This window comes from Neolamprologus multifasciatus, chromosome 12 (genome assembly GCF_963576455.1).
Source record: "Neolamprologus multifasciatus chromosome 12, fNeoMul1.2, whole genome shotgun sequence".
Taxonomy (NCBI): Eukaryota; Metazoa; Chordata; class Actinopteri; order Cichliformes; family Cichlidae; genus Neolamprologus; species Neolamprologus multifasciatus.
In genome coordinates, this window is record NC_140450.1 from 10,416,723 (window position 1) to 10,436,924 (window position 20,202).

Sequence of the window (20,202 nt, forward strand, 5' to 3'; positions counted from 1 at the left end):
AATTAATAATTTGAAAATAATCAGTTCCTTCTTCTTCTGGGCACTACCTTTGAGATGTTTCCTTCAGGATGTATCTGTGGACTGTCTGCGGACAGACATGCCTCATTGTCTCTTACTGGCACTAGTTGACATGTGAAGCTGCTTCAAAGCTACATGTCTGATAAGGAAATACACCAGCTGTAAAGTTATTGTAAAGTGCTTTTTCTTTTAACATCAATACACTCTTCTAGCTTTTTTCATACAAGTAGATTTATGGACACGTACACTCAAGGATGACTCATAGTACACCAGACAGAACAAACCTCAGCAACGACATAGAAAAAAGACATGGTTATGAATACTTGTAAATGCTACCACTATCTTTGAAACAAATGCATTCCCACACCTTGCTTGAGCCCATTATGCTGAATTTTCAGACCACTTCCTTTGGGCTTAATACATAAAGACGAGTGTGCACCAGAGTATGTTTTAGTCAAAGCAAAATAAGAAGAAATGTACTGCCTTGGATTTTTCAGTGTCTTGATCGCATGTGTCGTTCTTCTCATTGTTCAGTCAAGTGAGTAATTTCTTCTGCTTTTGATTTATTTAGTGGTTAGTTAATGTACATATGTCTAAGTCATATTAATGTTTTTCAGCAAATTTGTTATGGTTTCTTAGTTGGAGTGTAATTTCACTTTTTCTGATCACTCCTACATGAATTTTAAAGGTTTCATAAATGTTAGAATTTGTATTTGGATGTGCTTCAGGTATTTTGTGTATAGATTCTGTGACCTGTGTCACATAGATGTCTTATAGGCTTACAAAGTAAGTTGTGCAGAGAGTTTTCTGTCTTTGGTTTAAGTGCTTGTCGACTCATTTGTCTTAGTGATCTCTTTGAATATTTGTCATTTTAGGTGATGGTTCTGAGATTATTGGAGGCAATGAAGTCAAGCCACACTCACTGCCTTTCATGGCTCTGCTTGAGGGTAACAAGGGCAATTGTGGAGGGATACTAATTGATGAAGCATGGGTCCTGACTGCTGCTCACTGTGATAAGTAGGAATCTGAAGCATTTGTTTATGTTTTTACTGGATCACAAAAAAATCCATTTCATCATGGGTATTTAAAATATCATGCAAGTCAACATGTTTAAGCTTCATGATACTCCAATCAGCTACATGCCACATCCTGACCTTAGTATTTTTTATCATGTAACCACTCAGTAATCAGAGAGAAAGCAAATCTTCATTTCTTCTGTATTTGACACTTTCTTGGCCAGTAAACCTATGCCATAATTGAACTTTAATTTAACACTGCATTGTTTTGGCTCTTTTAGAATTAAGAACGTGTCGCTGGGAGTGCACTCCATCAGTAGAGATAAAAAAAAGCAGATCCAAAAGGTGAAAAAAAGTTTTCCTCATCCCTGTTTTGATGCAAAAGACAGGGTCAATGACCTCATGTTACTCAAGGTAAGGTGACTATAACAGAATGAAAAAACAATCCATAGCGATTTCTATAAAATTTATGTTTGCTAACATTACATAATACATATTAAGCAAGAAGAGCAAATGTTTAATCAAAATAAACACAACTGCAAAGCCAGGCTGTCACTTATGATTATTTAACTTCAGATGTAAAATACGGCCTTTCTCATCTTCCCATCTGTTCAAAATTCAACAGCTCAAATTCCACCTGAGACCAGAAAGAGAAAGATGCTTTTCTGCAAAATGTACATAATTTTTCTTTTTTCATTTAATGTTTGTACGACAGAGCATCTGGGCCGCTTTAAGAACAAAAGTATTACTAATCATTTTGAGAATAAAGTGGAAATTTCAAGATAATCTTTAAATCTTGAAACTGTTTTTCAAGAAAAGAGTGGGAAAGTGGAGATTACAGTTGTTGTGTCAAGGCACATTGCCACATTTGTCATGCCCTCTTGGAAGAGTGGATTTTGTATAGGATATAACAGTAAGTGTAAGCTGCACAATCCTGAAAATTTATGGTATTTTGAATTTTTTGTTCAAAATAGAATTACGACTTTAGTCTCTCAATTTTGATTGTGATTAAAGACTGACTTCATGTTGAGTCAGCTTAAGTAGTTTCATTTAAAATAAATATGTTTTTTTTAATTGTTTTTATTTTATCTTATTTATTTATTGTAAAAATTCTATTAAGGCAATGATGAATTCACTATGCTTAAGTAATTATATCTTAAATTTTAGCTTAACAAGAAAGTGAAGAAAACCGAGACGGTTAATTGGCGCAAGTTGGGCAACGCTGTCAAATATCCTGCAGCTGGAAGCATCTGTGTGGTGGCTGGATGGGGAGCAACTAAAAGCAAAGCCGAGCAAATGTCAGATGTCCTGAGGTCTGTCAATGTGACAGTGATTAACAGAGGGAAGTGCAACTCACGTGCCTATTACAACCTCAAACCTGTTATCACCAGCAGCATGATATGTGCTGGCTCAGAGACAGCAGATACCTGTCAGGTATGTATGCCTGATAATCATTTTTACCACTTTAACTGTTAATGATCAGAAAAAATAAACTACTAAATAAATTCAAGTCTATTCCATTCTATTTATATCACAACAAAAGTTGTCTTAAAGCATTGTAAGGTAAAGACTGTACAATAATATAGAAAAAACACCAACAATGAGAAGACCCCCTATGAACAAGTACTTTGGAGACAGTGGGAAGGAAAAACTGCCTTTTAACAGGAAGAAACCTCCAGCACAGCCAGGTTCAGGAGGGGCAGCCATTTGCCTCGACCAGTGGGAGGTAGAGGGAGAAGGACAGGAAAAAGAAATGCTGTTGACGAGAGGCAGAGATTATTAATAACTTATAATTAAATGCAGATTGATGTATAAACACACAGTGAATGAAGAAACACTCAGTGACCATCATATTATAATTCTCTCTACAGGGAGATTCAGGAGGACCGCTGTTGTGCAGTGATGTGCTAACAGGAATCACTTCCTTTGGACCTAAGGAGTGTGGTAACAAAACACACCCTGGAGTGTATGCTTTTCTCTCAGATAAACAACTCCAGTGGATCAAAAAAACTATGACTCAAAATTAGATCTCTCTCTGAGTCTTTTTCCTTCTTAAACCTTTACTATCTGTTAAACATTTGTTTTTGTTGCATAAATTTAAATACAATTTTTTGTCACCAATGGTCTGCATTTATATGTGTCTATATTTTGAGGTTTAAAGGATTTTGCTAAAGCAGATAAGATTTCTCTAAGAGTCTTACTGGACATGAGTGTTCTCAAACAGTGGAGCAGGCCCCACTGATGGGGCACAGTGGGAAAATATCGGGTGAAATTAAATTGAATCAATATGACTGGAAAGCTGTATTTTTGCTATAAAATTCAGCATTTTTTGAATATCTGCCAAAAACTAGTGGTCCAAACGTTATTAAAAAATAGTAAAAGAAAGAAATGGGATTGAAAGGAACTGAAATCAAGCTGCTGAAAATGAGAAGTGCATGATTCTTTGCTAGATGTGCATGTTTTGAAGACAAAGGTATGTCATGTGATATGAAAAATTTCCTCTTTCTATCCTCGTGTGCCTGTCCAATAAATGGGGGTCTAATGATAGTGGTCAGGATCATCCACCATGATGGTTTGTGCAGTGACCGCAACTCAGCTTCAAAAAAGTGACGTTTGCACTCATTTATATGAATGGTGATATGTCACCACATGGTCCTTTACTCATTGTCATCTTGGAAAGTGTCAATAGAATTACAGTCTCGTCCTCTTCACCATTTAGCCATCTAGGCAAGCAAGTGTAACTGGAGTTAATTTTTTTTCTAGACCATCAAACACAAATTCAAATAGTCTATGTCAGGGGTGTCCAAACTCCGGCCCGCGGGCCAACTGTAATTTTATAAATAGAATCGAATATGGCCCGCACTTCAACTTTTGCTTGAGTGTATTGCACTTCTTAGTTTTAACACCAGGGGGAGCTACTGTCGATCGAGGCAGTTGCTCCACCAAAAAGGACAATCACAGAAGAAATTTAGCCCAAGTTAGTTACTAAACATGGCAGAACCAAAGAAGCGAAAGGTAGAAAGTGAATGCAGAAAATTTCAGACATGGTGGGAGAGTGAATATTTCTTCAAAGAATTCAAGGGGAAGTGTGTCTGTTTGATCTGCACTGAAATTATGGCAGTTATGAAAGAGTATAATGTACGACGTCATTATGAAACCAAACATCAGGCCTATGCATCCTACACTGGTGCTGAGCGAGAGCAGAAATTAAAGCAAAGGGTATCTCTCCTGCGGGGTCAGCAACAGTAATTTTTTTCGTGCTCAAAAGGTCCAGGAAAAGGCTACAATAGCCAGCTATGAGGTCGCCCAACTCATCGCAAGACATGGCAAGCCTTTTTCAGATGGAGACCTCATAAAACACGGCCTCGTTAAAGTCACCGAAATAATGCGCCCGTCAACAACGTCAGCATGTCCAGAAATCCAGTTGCTGAAGACTTGTCAGCCAACATTAAACTGCAACTGTCTGATAAAGCTGTGCTTTTGATCTTTACTCCATCGCATGCGATGAGAGCACTGATGCCACAGACACCGCACAGCTGCTATTTTTTTGCGGGGAGTGGACGAGCACTTTAGGTGAGTAAAAAATATATTCCACAGTACCCGTGTGTTAATGTGCAGGTACACATGCTTCAAATATCAATAATGCGCATCAATTCTGTCACTACCCTGCTTTTGCACACCACTTTCTTATGAGTACACACCGCTGTGCACTGCCCACGTACACGCAAAGTCAGCTGATCTCATCTGATGCAGATTTGCTCCTTGATCAAGTGACATTTGTCTGGATTTTTGGCACGAGTGGCGATCAGCACCGCGGCTGGATGTCCCGATTTACATACCCAGCGCAGCTGATACTCACCAGAATAATTTACTAAAATTATATGCACTCCTGTTATTAAGTCCAGTTCAGTCTGTTAATGTTGATAACGGTTCAAACGAACGTTAATAGGTGTGTTGCTAAGCCTAATAACTTAAATAACAAACTTGAAATGTGCCCGTCCCATTTTCCCCTTTATTGTTTTTTCTCTGTGCTGTAAATCTTCTGTCTAAGAAGAAATCTGAGGCTGCTGTTCTGAGAATGAGCTACCAAAGCTTTTTCTGAATAAATCAATAAAGATCCATTTATGGAAAGCTGTGATGAAGGCAGTTTTGTCTTTAATTATATTCAACAATATAATATATTCGACCACTTGTAAGTGATTTTTCTAAGTTTAATACACTAAAGTTAAGGTTATATACCTAATTTCTAGTAAGTGGCCCAGCCCCTCCTATATTTTTATGTATGTGGCCCTCAGTGAAAAAAGTTTGGACACCCCTGGTCTATGTGCACTTGCCTGTTTAGAAAACAAGAATAAACGAAATGTGCATAAGTCAAGCATGTATATGACTGGTGACAGGCCATATTTGTCATATTGTTGCCAAATTTGCAAGTGATATGTCAAATATGATTGTCAGTCTTGGTATATATTAACATATAAAATTAAACTTTAGTAAACAATTAAAACACTGCTGCCTGAAAAACCTTGACCACTGGAGCCACCATAGAGTTTATGATAGACACAAATATTTGTTAAATTTGTGACCCTTACCAAGTACCTCTCTTTACTATAATTTGTTGTATTACTTGAGTAATTCTGATAACACGATCCAAAATCAGCGTTTGTTCAGTTTCACCAGGAAGATGAAAGTTTTGCTTTTACCATTAACCCTGTAAGACTCATCCCATTCAACCCCAACCCATTTTTGGGGGGAACTTAGATGTTTATTAACCCTTATAACAAAATACACTTTTTTTTTGCTATATCATGTTGTTCATGACATATTTTTATTATATATTTATAATATATTTTTTGTGTTGCATTTGATACATTGGGCTTTTTTTCAACTTTTTGTTAACAACAATGTTAATGTTAGACAAAAAAAAGAGTTTTGTCCATAAACTTTAACATTAACATTTAATGTTAATGTTAAACTAAACTTAACATTTTGAAATTATAACAAGTATTGATCATGTTGATGAGATAGAAGTCTCAGAAACTCAGGTATCAAATATGATACAAAGGGCTTTATAGGGTTAATATAGACAGATTACCAAGTGTAGAATGTGCACGGATTGAAGAGATGTAGCATTTCAACTGTAAATTTGAATAAACCTGTGCATTGTGAACAGATTTAGTGCTCATTTCAACTGTCAAATGTACGAATATACAGTGAGTAAAATAAGTACTGAATATCTCCCCAATTTCCTAAAAAAAAGGCGCATATGAATATGAAATTCTCGCCAGATATCGGTAAAAATCCATCCAGTCCACACATGCAAATAAATCAAACCATAAATGTCCATATGTTGTATGTAATAATGAGAATGGACACAGGGGGAAAAAAGTATTGAGCATGTAAAGAAAGGGAAAATTCAAATTAGCTGGGTAAGTCCCAACTGATGGCCTGTAAAAAAGGAGGCTCATTACCAAGAAGAAGAAACATAAGAAACATGTCATAATGGACAAAATCAGTGGCCTTTGCAAACTTATTGTTGCAAAACATACTGATGACACTGGTTACAGTAGAACGTCTGAACTACTGAAGGTTTCAGTGAGCGCTGCTGGGGCCATAATCTGGAAGTGGAAATGAAAGAGCATCATTTCACATAAACCACGACCAGATGCTCCCAGCAAGAGTTCAGACATAGGACTGAGCCAAGAGCCAAGAACCAATTGTGGACAGAAAGACCTGGAATCTGTAGTTAGAATTGTTTGAAAGAAAAACAATAAGTAATGCACTCAACCGCCATGACCTATGTACACGCTCACCATGTAAGACTCCATTGAAGAGTAAATGTTATAAGAAGGCAACAAGTACTGAATGGAGTGAAAGTGGGACTTCTTGCCATGCTGTTGGAATGAGCACGAGGAGAGGTTACTGCAGGCAGGCAGGCAAAGTCTGTGGAACAGCAGAGTGCAGGTGAGTGACATCCAAAGTGAAGTCGCAGGAGCAAGTGTTTGTCGGTGCTCACTTTTTCTGGAGGTAAAGATTTGGAATTATATTTATGTTAAAAGTTCTGTATGAAAAAAATCAAAATAACAAGCAAATTATTTAGTTTTACAAACACTAGTATTCATTGATACTTTACACAATTCCTTGTGCAGAAATTCAAAAATCCATATGTGAAGAGTTCAGCAGCCACGGCCACAAAGAAGCCATTGCGCACACCAGAGTGTGTGCTTTGGAAGCGCTGCAGAAGATTTCCTCTCTCCTTCATGCTCTGGAAACTGAAATCAACTGACTATTGACTGTTTGGGGAGCAGAGCATAAACAAAATGGGGTCCTAATGTGATTGGTCGCTTTGATTGACAATTCAGATTACTGCATTAAACTGAATTATACTTTGGCACCAATATAAGTGCCTTTTTAACTTGGAGCTATATGAATAAAATTAAATTGAATTCAGTTAATCCATTCTTGACTTTTAATAAAAACCTTAAAATTACAATGGAAGTTCAATTTAATCCCCTCTCTCATATAGAAACTACAGAAAATTGTTATTATTTATGATAAATCTGACCACTTGCTTTGAAACAATATCACCAGTTCATCAGCTGGCATGTGTCAGTTTTGCTGACTCATTATTTTCCATGATCAAACCACATCCTTCGAACTCAGCGTATAAAGCTATGCATCAAGGTACATTTCATGGCATTCGGCATCTAATCAAAGAGGGGTAAGACAAAATGTTCTGCCTGAAGAATTTCAGTCTTTTATCCTCATGTTTGATTTTCTTCATCATCCAGTCAAGTGAGTAATATTTTCTATTGCACATTCATTCATTACACAGAATGCAAGGGCATTACTTTCAGTATTACAAAGCCGCTGGCATTTCTTGTGTTTTACTCATCTGTTCCTTCTTTCATTTTTAAGTTCTTGACTTGATTATCTTGTGATTTTGTTATTTAAGTGAATATTTTCTTTTAATTTTAGGTCATGGTTCTGAGATTATTGGAGGGAAGGAAGTCAGGCCACACTCCCTGAGTTTCATGGCTTACTTGAAAAGTAAAAAGTCTTTCTGTGGGGGGATATTAATCCATCCACAATGGGTCCTGACTGCTGCCCACTGCACTAAGTACAGAATTACTCTTCTGACATCAAATCAAAATATATTAATATTTTTGACAGACTGTGAAAAATAACACATTGTGTGGTTTTTTTATACATTTTTACAATATATACATAATAATATAAAATAATATATACATATAACATATGTATACATATAAAATACTGTCAGTAATCCTTTCACTGATACTGTGAGTACAAACATGCTAAAACTTCATGTCTTCAGTGTAAATAATTTACATAATTACTTATCATGTTAATAGTAGGCACAATCAAATCAGCGTCTCCTTAAAAATGTATTTGAATAAACTCAGCGACCACTCAGCGGAAGCGACCACATTTCAGTGTTTCTCAGCAGTCTTTTATTACTCTCGGTTCTTGTCATTTTTCACACCCTGCTTCAGCTTTTCACCTCGCAGTTGCTCACTTCCCCTACAACAACTAAGAAAGGACCTAGTTCACCCTTTTAAAGCAGGCGCAGCGTGATCGCTGATGACGCTCAGGTGCGTCCACCTCGCCCCACTACAGCATTGCTTTTAAAAATCCCTCAGATTTTTCTGCTGTTTTTAAGGAAAAGCTTCAGCTCTCAGGAAAAAAGCCTGTAAGCCACGAGTATGTTTGACTGCTTTGCACATTAATGAAAATAGAGGTTGATAACGCTCCAAAAAAATGACAATAGACAAAATCTGTTCATATTCTAGCCATCATCACCCTACACCCATGAAAGTAATTTTTCAGTAAAACCCATAACGCAACCACCTCTAATAATATGCATATAACAAAATATAGAGTTAATTTATCTTTGTTTTACGTAGTCCTCCCCTATGAAGCTTTTATATATGTTAACTTTACTCTGTATTTTTTTTCTTTTACAGTATTAGTGAGGTGATCCTGGGAGCACACTCCATCAAGAAAGAGGAAAAAGATTCGAAACAATTCCGAGAGGTTAAGAAACAATTTCCTCATCCTGACTTTTGTAATATATTAAAGGGCAATGACCTCATGTTGCTCAAGGTAAGGTCAATATTCACTGTACAATTCACAATACTAAATGAAGCAAAGATGCAACCCAGTAATTTAAATGCTTTTTCAAGAAAACCCACTTAGAGGAATTTGTTTAAAATGGGGCAGTAAATTAAAATGCACAATTTTTTAGAGCTTTTAATCACATGAGATTTGATGTAGTATTACATGTTTTTTATGTTACATAAAACATTTCTATTTGTGAAAAGACAATTGAAATATGTAACAATATGAATAATATGAAATGTTAGGCAGCTCAGGACCTAACATTTACTTTTCTTCTTTTCTTTACTTACTCTTCTTACATAGTTGAAACATGTTTTTTAAAGTCAAAACATTGTAAACTAGTACTGACCAATGAGTAATAACTGACTGTTAAAAATTAGCAATCTGTTTATTAACTGACTCTCATTTGATGTTGGCTCACTGCAGTCCAGTATCACGACACTACACTCACTGTTGAAATTACCAGCTAATTATATTTAAAGTATTGATTAATTTTATCTTTAGGGATTTTCTATCTTAGCTCTCAGCCATGTTGCTAGCATCATGCTTTATCCCCTGTTCCTCTGGCACTTTCCTGCTTAGTGGGCCACACTACTAGTTTTAGTAATAATGACACTTGTAGGAAGTGTAACCTAGTTTGGGGGTGAGCTGCTCCAAGTGCTCCAATTACCTCATGGACAACTTTTGAATCAACCTCCATATCTTCTGTAGTTCCTCTCTCGGCCCTTGGTATTTCCCAAGCTTCCCATGTTCCTTCTTCCTGATGTTGCTATCACTTGATATAGCTACATCTATCACTATAGCCTTCTTTCTTTACTTAGTCCCACAGGATCTTAGCTTGATCATTCTTAACCACCCTAGGGGGTGTATTCCTTTTTGACCTTGAGACATCCAGGCCATACTCAGCACAAATATTCCTGTATATTAAGCCAGCGGCTTAGTTAGGGCATTCCTTGTATGCACTCTGCTGTTATGTTCTGTCTTATTTACTTACTTTATAGCAAACTATATAAACATAATACATAGATAATCATTATCAATATGTAAAGCTTCTTTTTTTCAGCTTAACAATCCAGTGATGGAAACCAAAACAGTGACATTTCTCAAGCTGGGCAAAACTCTCAAAGACCCTGCAGCTGGCAGCAACTGTCTGGTGGCTGGATGGGGGAAAACTGAAAAGAAGAATAGGTCGGATGTCTTGTTGTCTGTCAATGTGACTGTGATTGACAGAAAGAAGTGCAACTCTCGTGGTTATTACAACCGCAACCCTGTTATTACCAGTGACATGATATGTGCTGGTTCAAATGGAAACGCTAAGGCTAGCACATGTAATGTAAGTATATATTAGTATGTTGCGTAATATGGAATTGTAAATTGCAATAAAGGGCAAGACCTTTTTGGCTTTTTTAAATCTCCAGATTAGTTAAAACACCCCCCAAAAAATGTCAAACATTTGTTCTTGCTGCAGGGGGATTCAGGAGGGCCACTGCTGTGCAATAAAGAGCTGGTTGGAGTCACTTCTTTTGGACCTGCAGTGTGTGGTGAGATAAATGGACCTGCAGTCTTCTCATTTCTCTCCAAAAAACAACTCAAGTGGATCAAAAAAACAATGAAGTCATCTGAATTTTAAGGAATCCACAGGAATCAGTCCACACAATTTAATGAACACGAGCATCTTCCTTGTTAAATCTGTTACCGCTGTTCCTGTAGACCACTGACTTGAGCATTATCAATGTTATCATTTCATTCTTTTACATTTTTATTCTTGATCTCTGCACATATATGACAGATCCTTATTATTGTTAGTCCTTATCACTGCACAAACTTTTCCTTTTCTTTGTTTTTCAATCAAACTTAATTTGTCATTTTCCAAGTAACCCCAAGAATATGAGTACTCCTGTTTGATGCATTTGAAGTCTACCGCTGCAATAAAAGCATACAAATCTTTTTTGTTTTGTTTTTTTCAATGTACATACAAAACTCATGAAAGTAAAACAACAAAGTGAAATTATTCAGCCTGTCAGTGAGAAAGATTCACCAGCTCCTGTTTTATATACTGAAACTGAAACTGAGGCTTGTGAACAGATGCAGAAGAACTTGGTACATCATGCTCCACAAAACAATAGTAACCAGCTACAGTGTATCCAAAAAGCATTCACAGCCCTCAAAGCGGCCCGCATGCGCAAAAGAAGACGTCACACACAATACGCTCTGTTTACGAAAGTAAAAATGGCGGCTACAGAGCTAGTAGGTGTTGCTGCAGCAGTCTATTGATTTCTGCACAGTCGTAACCGACAGAATTTTGACAAATTAATTAGAGAAAGAAGGACGCTGAGGAAAAAAGAGAGCCCGTGCTTTAACAATGGCCGCCATGCTTTCTTGTTTGTCTTCTCCAGCACTGATAATTGGCGTCTGTCTTGTGTCAGTGACGTAAAAGACTGATTTAATGCGATATGACCATTCAAAAAGCAGTCGCGTTCTAAAACATTAGATATTTATCGGATTCAGTACCACGTACCGAAGTGACCTAGGTTGGATTTGAAAATATCGGATTTGTGCTGTTCAAACTGTCATACCAAAAAAGTATAAAAGATTTGATGCTCTTTCGCCTGCAGTGTGAACGTAGCCTTTGTCATGTTAGAGCCATATTCCAAAATGGATCAAATTAATTTTTTTCCCAGAATTCTACACACAGTACTCCATCATGAAAAAGGGGACAAACTTTGCTTGAAATTCTTGCAAATGTATTAAAATAAAAAACAAAAATATATCATGCATTTAAGTATTCACAGCCGTTGCTCGATACTTTGTTGAAGCACCTTTGGCAGGAAAAATATCCTCAAGTAATTTTGAGTAAGACGCTGCAAGCTTGGCATACTTGTTATTGGGCAGTTTCTCACATTTTTGTATGCAGAACCTGTCAAACTCCATCAGGCTGGATGGGGAGTGTTGGTCCACAGCCATTTTCTGTTTTCTTCAGAGATATTAAATCAGGCTCAAGTCTGGGCTCTGGCTGGGCCACTAAAGACATTCACAGAGTGGTCCCTAAGCCAATCCTCTGTTATCCTGGCTGTGTGCTTTGGTTTGTTGTCCTGTTGGAATATGAACCCTCCCCAAAGTACAAAGTACAGTGCTGTGGAGCAGGTTATCATCAAGGATTGCTGATTTTATCTTTGCCTTGATCCTAACTAGTCTCCCACTAGTTTTGCTTTTACAGAAATATATCCCCACTGCATGGTGCTGACACTGCCGTGCTTTGCTGTAGGAATGGTATTGGCCAGGTGATGAGCAGTACCTGTTTTCTTCCAAACATGATGCTTGGCATTCAGCTCAGTTTCAGCCCAGTCTTTGTTTCATTAGACCAGATGTGGTCTTTTTTGATAGTTCGATGGTCTAAAGCACCCGAAGGACTCTAGTGAAGGTGAGTCCTTCGGTGAGTCTCCCGGGCTTGTTTGGGTAGCTGTGGTGGTATTCTCTGACCATGGAAGGGTCCAGAATGCAGACTGAGGCATCCAAAATCTCTCTTCTGGACCCCTCAAAATCCACAAGATACTGATATTGAAGGCTCTTTACTACACTTGCTTGTATGTGTATATGCACTCTTTATATTTGTCAGGGATCTGGGTCTGAGGGATCCAGGGTCCTTGAGCAGTGTGGACTCATTATCATTATTATTATTATTATTATTATTATTATTATTATTATTATTATTGTGTGTTTTAGCTGCACTGAGCTGCCGGCTGTGTCCCAAGTTGTAGGAATAGGCAGGTGTATGTTGGGATGTTTGTTTGTCTGCGGTTGGCGCTGTTTCCTGTAGGCTGGGTGACAGGCACCTGCAGGCCTGGTGGGTGTGGCCCTGGTAAGGGGCTGGCCACACCTGAAGACCATGCCATGCACCTGCTGCTGATGAGGGTCGTAGGGGGAGCTATTTAAGAGTATGATGGAGCTCCCTCTGGCGTGGGATTATTGCGTGAGACTGTGTGGTGTCTTGATGGCTGCTTCTATTGTGTCTCAGGAGGAGCGCGGAACGCCAGATAGCAGCAAGCATGGGGAATGCAGAGACACGGGAGTGGAGAGCACAGAACATGGATGTTTTGGGAGAAGACACGACACAGGAGTCAGGGGAGCGCATGGGGATTTATTCTGTGGATTATTTACTGCACTATAAATAAACGCACTGTTCAGCATAAGGAGTCCGGCACTTGGGTCCTCATTCCCCACTTCCCCGACTGTGACAATAATTATTTATTTATTTTCTCCTCCTGTTCTCCCTCTTTTTTAAATACCAGCTTTACCACAGAAGAGAGTTGAATACATCCATTATTTTCTATCCTATTCTGTCCTTGTCTTGTTTTTTAAAATAATATTAAAATACAAATATTAACAATGATATGATTCTTTTTTCTGTGATAATGAATTTTTTAAAAGACGTAACGTAAACTTCACAAAAAGACAACCTCAAATGTTTTACTGAGTTTTTGTTTTACACAGTTCCAGAGCATTGTTTGCAATTATTCACTATGTTTGAGTCCATTCATGGTTTTATGATTTCAACATGTCTGTGAACAGTGTGTCTTTTTTCATTGTTTATTCTGCAAATCATTTTTTCTTCTGGTTAATAAGATGACATTTTAAAAAGCAAATGTGAAAGCGTCAGTGACTTACTGACATATCTGCACCCAGTGACAACGTTCTCTGAATCACGTAAAGAAACCCACCATCGCACAGTAAATGGTCATTATTCGTGGTAAATTCAACCAGCGTTCTTGAAATGATGAAAGCTTGAAGCAGTAAATTTCTTTTGCAGCCAGACCACATCCTTTCAGCTCAACATAAGTTGTGCGTTACAGCTATGATCAAGGTTTCAGTGCATTCAGCATCTGATAAGGAGAGGTAAGAAGAAATGTTCTGCCCGAGAGATTTCAGTCTTTTCATCACATGTGTGATTCTCTTCATCATCCAGTCTGGTGAGCAGTGTTTTCTCTTGAATTTGCTTTTTGCTCCATTATGTAAACATGCACAATGCAAACTCACATTACTGAGGTCTTTCAGTCTTACAAAGCAGTTTGTTCAGGTGCAGTGTGCTTCTTTCTTTTGCTCATCTGTTCTTGACTTCAACATCCAGTGACTGGACATTTTTATTTTGTTTTAGGTCATGGTTCTGAGATTATTGGAGGGAAAGAAGTCAAGCCACACTCGCTGCCTTTTATGGCTCTGCTGGAGCGTGATGGACCAATGTGTGGAGGAATATTAATTGATCCAACATGGGTCCTGACTGCTGCTCACTGTCCGAAGTAGGAAACTAAATCGTACTTTTATTACAATTTTCAAGATTTAAAACGTTAAAATGCAATTTAATAGAATTGTTTTGTGTATATGCCAGTCAACAATATATTTATTATTCTGATGCTTATGGACTTTATTTACAAAAGATAAAAATTTTGCCGCATCTGGCTTTCATTATGGAAACACACACACACACACACACATTCAGTATATCTACCTTTTAAATAAACAGTTGATCCTCTCTTACTGAACTATCAGACCTTTTTAAAAAGACACACACACATACACATGGAAACACACACTGAGTTACAGAATTATGACAGATTTTCTGATGACATCATATTTACTCTGTTTGGCTTATGTGACCAGTGTGTCTACAGTATTATAGATGAAAGATATAGAAACTGTAGAGCTAATGTCCATACTTTGAGGTTTATTTTTATCAACAGCATAGTATTAAACAATCTCATTTTACACATTTTACAAAAATAGATCTTTCACAGAGATGCTGTAAGGAATTTTATTTATAAAGCAATAACAACCAACCAATGATCTATAAATCTTTATTAACCTCTTCTATAAACAAACTATCATCACCACAAAGTGTTGTTGCTGTTTTTTTTCTCTTCCAGTATAAGTACGGTGATCCTGGGAGTGCATTCCATTGAGAAAAAGAAAAAGAAAGAGACACGTTTAAGGCAGGTCCGAAAGGTTCAGAAATGTGTTCATCATCCCAGCTTTTCTAAAGACAAAAAAGTCAATGACCTCATGTTGCTGAAGGTAAGGTGATAATTGAATGTCCAACAGTGAGCAAAGCAAAGATGCAGCAATGTGAATTAAAAAGGAAAAAAGGAAAATAACATATCTGAAGCTTCAGATAAGAAATGGTCTAAATCAAACAAAATCAAAATCAAGTCTCTTTTCTTCTTTTTTTCAGTTGCTGTTTGTTCAAAATGCTGCTAATCAAACACTTTGTGTGCCTGTTATACTCTTCCAAGGCTCTCGCATATCTCTATGTTGTTTTAACAATATCAACACTTTTAGTAGCTGTAATTAAGGTTCATTGCAAACACTGTAATTTATTCTAATCTGTTCTGTGACTGATTCTGAGTATCAGACAAATTTTATAAAAAGCCCATATTCATTAAAACATCCTTCCTTTCTGCTGTGACTAAAAAATAGCAGTTTTGTTGATCTTCAACCTTCAAAGCCCTCATGCTATTGTAGACACTTTGATGCTACTCGGAAAAGTAAACAGGGTATTGAATTCTTAATCTGGCCATTGCATAGACTGCATGCTTTTCAAGTGGTTACCTGAAAGTATCCAGTCATACTCAAGCCCCTTAAGGCCAAAAAATGGAAACACTTAACATTTTTCACTGACTCTGGCTGGTTAAATTCATGTCACTAAATTCACAATTAACCCCCTCTTTACTTTTAAGGTTAGTCTTAAAGCTTTCCTTTTTGATAAAGCTTAAAAGATCACTTTGACTCCTTGAAGCAAATTATACAGAAATGAGGCTTCGGTTTTTGCATTACTGCATATAGTTCTTTTATTAAGAAAAATCTTTGTAAAGATATGTATACACAATTTATATCCTATGTTATGTTTCTTTTTAATCTTATTTCAGCTTAATGAACCAGTGCAGGAAACCAAAACTGTGAATTGTGTCCAGCTACATAAACATGTCAAAGACCCTGCAGCTGGCAGCAAGTGTCTGGTGGCTGGATGGGGACTAACTAAAAAAAAACAACCATCAGATGTCCTTATGTCTGTTAAAGTGACTGTGATTGACAGAAAGAAGTGCAACTCTCGTGACTATTACAACCAAAACCCTGTTATCACCAGTGACATGATATGTGCTGGTTCAAAGGGTAAAAAAAAGACTGATACCTGTGAGGTAAGGATCATGCATATTTTTTGTGCTTAAAGACCCGCTGCCACCTTGAAAGTTGTAAATAATTCAAAAGTGATTGCTCCTTCTGCAGGGGGATTCAGGAGGGCCACTGTTGTGCAACGGAATGCTAGTTGGAGTCACTTCTTTTGGACCTAAGGAGTGTGGTAACATAAAAAAAACCTGGAGTCTATTCTTTTCTCTCAGAAAAACAACAGCTACATAAACATGTCAAAGACCCTGCAGCTGGCAGCAAGTGTCTGGTGGCTGGATGGGGACTAACTAAAAAAAAACAACCATCAGATGTCCTTATGTCTGTTAAAGTGACTGTGATTGACAGAAAGAAGTGCAACTCTCGTGACTATTACAACCAAAACCCTGTTATCACCAGTGACATGATATGTGCTGGTTCAAAGGGTAAAAAAAAGACTGATACCTGTGAGGTAAGGATCATGCATATTTTTTGTGCTTAAAGACCCGCTGCCACCTTGAAAGTTGTAAATAATTCAAAAGTGATTGCTCCTTCTGCAGGGGGATTCAGGAGGGCCACTGTTGTGCAACGGAATGCTAGTTGGAGTCACTTCTTTTGGACCTAAGGAGTGTGGTAACATAAAAAAACCTGGAGTCTATTCTTTTCTCTCAGAAAAACAACTCAAGTGGATCAAGAACACAATGGGTGCCCCTGAAATGTGATGCCGACATCAATGCAAATATGAGCTAACAGCCAGATATGAATCTCTGATGCTGTTAAACATGCCACTGCTGCGTCCACTTGATCTATTATTTTTCATTTAATAGCTTCTGTTTCATCTTTTATAGAGTAGGTTCCTTGCTTGCTATAATCTTTACAGACTATTAAAAACATCAGCACATCTATTACATAAACAGGCATTGTTTAAACATAATATAACTGGAAGTGGGTTCATCACCCTTTCCCTTGCAGGAACTTGGGTGAGATATCTATAACCAGTCTTTTTAGTATTGTGTAGGAAAAGATTGACTGTCCAGTATTTTAGCAATTGTCATTGCACACCATACATAAACATGGGTACATAGCTTTCACACCTGAAAAGATAAGCAAATGTAAAAGTGCCTTAAATCTGCATTGTTTCTACTTTACTTTCTGTATTGTTTTTTGACTACACTTTCTTCTTTTTCTACTTTCTAATAAAGCAAAATTTTAAAAGGAATCACTGTTTATTTCATTGTTTTGACTATAGCTCTTTCAAATTTCCAATTTCTCAAACATAATATATGTCATATAAAAAATATCTGATTTTAGAATGCTACATTCTTCAAAGTAATGGACATAGAGCCTTACATTTGACTTACATTTTAAGATACATAGTTAATAAAAGTTATAAATACAGTACTTGAACTTAATATGTCTCTCTCCAGACATGTGACATATGTCCATATGATTGGCAAACTTGTCCCGTACTTTTGCAAGCATGTCTGGAGTCACTGTAACCAGATACCAGTGAATGGCTGTGGAATTAAATCACTTACACAGTAAAGATGATATCTTGTAATTTCTTTTCTTCTTTCTCTCCCCCCCCCCCCCCACACACACACAAGAGACATTCACTTCTAGAAGAACAAGCATAATGAGCCTCTGACTAAGAGCAAACCACAAAAAATAATGCTAAGACCCTGCACAGGAAGACTGCAAAATGTCACGACATACCACAAGTGTCATCCATGACAAGGGGCAGTCTCAATTTGTTAGTTAGACGTTTTACCTTAAATGCTGCTATTCTTTCATTGCTGTCTGCTGATGACAAACAATTAGCTACACTGCAAGTTAGAGAATAGTTAAAGAATAAGAATAACTTTATTGATCCTAAAGGGAAAGTAACCAATCTACTTAGCCCTCTAAATACATCTCAGCATTACTGTAACATGAACTGTCCGAAAATATTATAAATAATATCTTTACTTGTAAGACCGTGAGCTTTATGTGACACTGACGCTCAGTTTCTTACTATACCATTAGTTAGAGTTCTTTGCAGTGTCGAAAAAAGAAAGAAAAGCCTCTGCAACTCTGATATTCCTGTAGTCCTTCGTGTGTACGTTTGAAAGTGCAGGCAGATAGAGAGAGGTGAGTAGCTTGAATAAAGAGAAATCAATTCATTAAATCCTGAATTGACTTTTAAATATAAATGTATTTTGCCAGAAAGGCCAGAATCTCAGATTAAAGCTCACAAAACTATTTTAACAACGTAAACACAGAGCGCGGATGCGCGCTTTGTGTTTACATCTTTTTTGCGCTAGGTTTTGTCTCTCTTTAACCAAAATTCACTGGGGCCAGTATCAGTTTCTTCATCCTCTTGGATCTCTTGCTACATGAGGCCAGGCATTGTGGTTCACCTGGAGGAACCCAGGACCCACTCGGTCTATTTTGTCACGGAACTGGGTTTGCGATCCAGTGTTTTGTGTGTTTTAGTTTTATTCTTTGATCATTGTTATTTTCACAGTGTTTCCTGGTTTATTTTGAAAGAGTCTTGTGTGTCTTTGTCATTGTTTTTTATTTCACTTCCTCTGTGGCGTCATTATGTTCGTTCTAGTCAGCTGTTTCCCCTGTGTTTCCACTTCTTCTGATCACCTCCTGTGTGTATTTAAGTCCCCTGTCTTCCTTTGTTGATTGTCAGGTTGTCTGTTTACCATCCACGTCTCATCTTAGCAAGGTTATTATCGTTAACGAAAACTAACGAAATAACGAAAACTAGAAGTGAAAAAACATTTTCGTTAACGGAAATAAAAATAAAAACAAAAACAAAAAAAGGAAAACTAACTAAAACTGGAATGAGTGTTCACAAAACTAACTAAAATTAACTGAATTTATAGCAAAAATGTGTTTAGTTTTCATTGATGTGTGCGTGTCATACAATAGTCAAGGGTGAAAATGAAGTTTAGTTTCCATATTTTTTTCTTGCTGTGTCTCATTATGCCAGCAGGTGGCAGTACGTTAGTCGAGTCGTCTGTGTTGCTGCTCCGTCCACGCGCAGAATCATGTCAGAAAAGTCGGAAGAAAGCGCCAGAGTCCAATTTGGGATTACTTTGAATATGACTGTGTTTTGGATAAAGCAAGTGTCTTGTAGTGGAAACAGACAAATTATGAGGGACATTTCTAAAGGGAAAAAAATCCCACAAACCTTAAAGTGCACTTAAAAAGCTCACACAAGAAGGCTAACCTAGCTTACCTTGAGGAGGGTAAGGGAGCACACTCAACCCTCATCCCCAGAAAACAGAAGCTAACCCCAGGCAAGGCAGCGTGATGCATCCCGAGACAACAGGACGGGGATATCTACACAACTGTGTGAGTCAATTACCTTCAAAAAGTTTATCAATTCACTTGAACCAAAATTACGAACACCCGGTGCTGCAAGAGTTAATAGTTTCATTGGGGCCAAGATATACATTTTATAGTTGCCTGGTATCAATGGTTGTTCATCTGCCTTTATTTATTTATTTAAAGAACCCATAGGTGGGAATGTGAGTTGTCTGTCTCTGCATGTTAGCCCTGCGACAGACAGGCGACCTGTCCAGGGTGCAGGGTATGGTAGCTGGAATAGCAACATACCCAAGGATAAGCAGAAGAGAATGACTGATATGATGAAACTGGGATTTTGTTACACTTAATTATTGCAAACACAACTAAAACTATAACTGAAACTAATCAAAACTAAACTGAAACTAAGGATTTTCAAAAAAATAAAAACTAAACTAAACTAGCAAACAATTGGTAAAAACTAATTAAAACTGATATAAAATTGAAAATCTGAAGTCAAAACTAAATAAAAATAAAAACTAATGAAAATTGCAAAACTATTAAAACCCTGCATCTT

The 20,202-nt window shown here is 37.3% G+C and overlaps 3 protein-coding genes across 3 annotated transcripts; all 3 read left to right on the top strand.

Moving 5' to 3' along the window:
- Positions 1-492: 492 nt before the first annotated feature.
- LOC146506455 (granzyme A-like) lies at positions 493-3,021 on the top strand. Its single transcript, XM_085180863.1, has 4 exons — positions 493-556; positions 894-1,035; positions 1,316-1,448; positions 2,202-3,021. The coding sequence occupies exons 1-4, from the start codon at positions 493-495 to the stop codon at positions 2,508-2,510; spliced, it is 648 nt and encodes a 215-aa protein (XP_085036989.1). The 3' UTR covers positions 2,511-3,021.
- A 3,052-nt stretch (positions 3,022-6,073) lies between these two features.
- LOC146506456 (granzyme A-like) lies at positions 6,074-11,130 on the top strand. The gene is made up of 5 exons (XM_085180837.1): positions 6,074-7,826; positions 8,010-8,151; positions 9,020-9,158; positions 10,237-10,506; positions 10,642-11,130. Exons 1-5 carry the CDS (start codon positions 7,763-7,765, stop codon positions 10,801-10,803), a joined length of 777 nt encoding a protein of 258 aa, XP_085036963.1. The 5' UTR covers positions 6,074-7,762; the 3' UTR covers positions 10,804-11,130.
- Positions 11,131-13,953: 2,823 nt separating this feature from the next.
- LOC146506457 (granzyme K-like) lies at positions 13,954-17,549 on the top strand. Its single transcript, XM_085180838.1, has 5 exons — positions 13,954-14,140; positions 14,326-14,467; positions 15,092-15,239; positions 16,091-16,360; positions 16,886-17,549. The coding sequence occupies exons 1-5, from the start codon at positions 14,077-14,079 to the stop codon at positions 17,045-17,047; spliced, it is 786 nt and encodes a 261-aa protein (XP_085036964.1). The 5' UTR covers positions 13,954-14,076; the 3' UTR covers positions 17,048-17,549.
- The last annotated feature ends 2,653 nt before the right edge of the window (positions 17,550-20,202 follow it).